Genomic DNA, 2,081 nt, shown 5'->3' on the forward strand with positions numbered 1-2,081 from the left:
GCGGAGCTAAAATAAGGGGAGGCGTCTGAGTCAAATGGCATGATGAATGTGGGCGTGGCTCAAACTGAAGGGGTGGAGTGAAACTACAGAGCAACGGAAGATATAGTCAAAGTATAAACAATCTCTGTCACGTAATCGTGAGACGTGTTTACCTTCAGAGGCATCTTACAGTATTCAGACAACAACGGCACGTCAAACACCAGCCGGCGCAGCAGATGCTGGAGCATGGAGGGTCTGAGGTACCTGAACACAACACAAAACACGGACGAGATCTGACTCCAGTCCACACACAAACCGCTGTCAGACGGACAATACTGCTCTATTACTGGCCTATTAACCACTTAAAACCAGCATTATATAACTATAACCATAACTATAATGATGACTATAGCGATACCTACAGTGAAAACTATAACGATAACGTTAATGATGACTATAACGATAACTATAATGATGACTATAACGATAACTATAATGATGACTATAGCGATAACTATAACGATATCTATAGCGATAACTATAACAATACCTACAGTGATAACTATAACCATAACTATAATGATGACTATAACGATAACTATAGCGATAACTATAACGATACATATAACTACAACAATGACTATAGCGATAAATATAACCTGAGCTACAGTGATAACTATAATGATGACTATAATGACCATTATAGAGATAACTATCACGATAATTATAACTACAATGATGACTATAGTGATAACTATAACCCGAGCTACAGTGATAACTATAATGATGACTATAGCGATAACTATAACGTAGCGATATCAATATCGACCATTATAGCGATAACTATAATGATAACTATAAAATATAACGATGACTATAGCGATTACTATAATGATAATTATAACTACAACGATGATTATAGCGATAACTATAACCCGAGCTACAGTGATAACTATAACTATAATGATGACTATAGCGATAACTATAACGACCATTATAGCGATAAATAATAACGATAATTATAACTATAACGATGACTATAGCGATAACTATAACGATAATTATAACTACGATGACTATAGAGATAACTATAACCCGAGCTACAGTGATAACTATAATGATGACTATAGCGATAACTATAACGGCCATTATAACGATAACTATAACAATAAATATAGTGTTAACTAAAATGATAATTATAACTACAACGATGACTATAGAGATAACTATAACCAGAGCTACAGTGATAACTATAATGATGACTATAGCGATAACTATAACGATAATTATAGCGATAACTATAACAATAACTATAATGATAACTATAGTAGCCTCCGTACCAACACACAATAACGTTCTGTTTAGTATAAGCATATTTTTTCATCGCAATTCTGAATTTATATCTCGCAGTTCAGTTTCTGCAAGATATATTCTTGCAGTTGCGAGAAATAAAGTCAGAAATGTGAGATGAAAAGATGCAAATACCCTTTTTTTTATTTAGTGACAGAAACTTCTTTTCAGAAGAAAGTCTGAATTGCGAGATATAAACTCAGAATTCTGAGATATAAAGTCAGAATTATGAGATAAAACACTGAAATTAATTTGGAATTTTTTTTATTTTGTATTTCATGACGAAAACAACGAAACTGAATTGCGAGATGTAAAAAAAAAAGTCAGAATTGCAAGAAACAGTGTCTGAATTGTGAGATATAAAAGACAAAAATTTCTAATTTGTGAAATAAAAAGTCACAATTACCTTTTTTATTTTTTTATTCCATGATGATAACGGGATTCCATATTTACAGAGACTGGTTGAAGTTGTGAAATTGTTTCTGTAAAAAGAAGGATTAATCCTGTAAATATACAAACCTTTTTTAAAAATATGTGCTTACTGCATTTTTATAAATTATTTCTTAGTTATTGTACATGGAAAAACTGTACTTTAAAAGTAAATTACTGTAGATGGACAGAGCAGTTTTATAAAATAACTCATTAAAACCTTAAATACATGGCGATTAACCTGAAAGTTGGTTGTTTTTCTATGTAATTTGACATAATTTATCAGTTTTTCCATAGTTTAAAAACAAATTATCAACAGTAAT

General features: G+C 31.4%; 1 protein-coding gene across 1 annotated transcript in view; it reads right to left on the bottom strand.

Moving 5' to 3' along the window:
- Positions 1-131: 131 nt before the first annotated feature.
- Positions 132-2,081, bottom strand: part of LOC107756904 (ryanodine receptor 3-like) — a gene marked incomplete at both ends in the record, with an annotated part of 4,830 nt that continues 2,880 nt past the window's right edge. The window contains one exon of the mRNA XM_016574231.1: positions 132-243. Coding sequence (XP_016429717.1) covers positions 132-243 — 112 coding nt within the window. The remainder of the gene's footprint in view (positions 244-2,081) is intronic.

This window comes from Sinocyclocheilus rhinocerous, unplaced genomic scaffold, assembly GCF_001515625.1.
Source record: "Sinocyclocheilus rhinocerous isolate Xijiao unplaced genomic scaffold, SAMN03320098_v1.1 scaffold6436, whole genome shotgun sequence".
Taxonomy (NCBI): Eukaryota; Metazoa; Chordata; class Actinopteri; order Cypriniformes; family Cyprinidae; genus Sinocyclocheilus; species Sinocyclocheilus rhinocerous.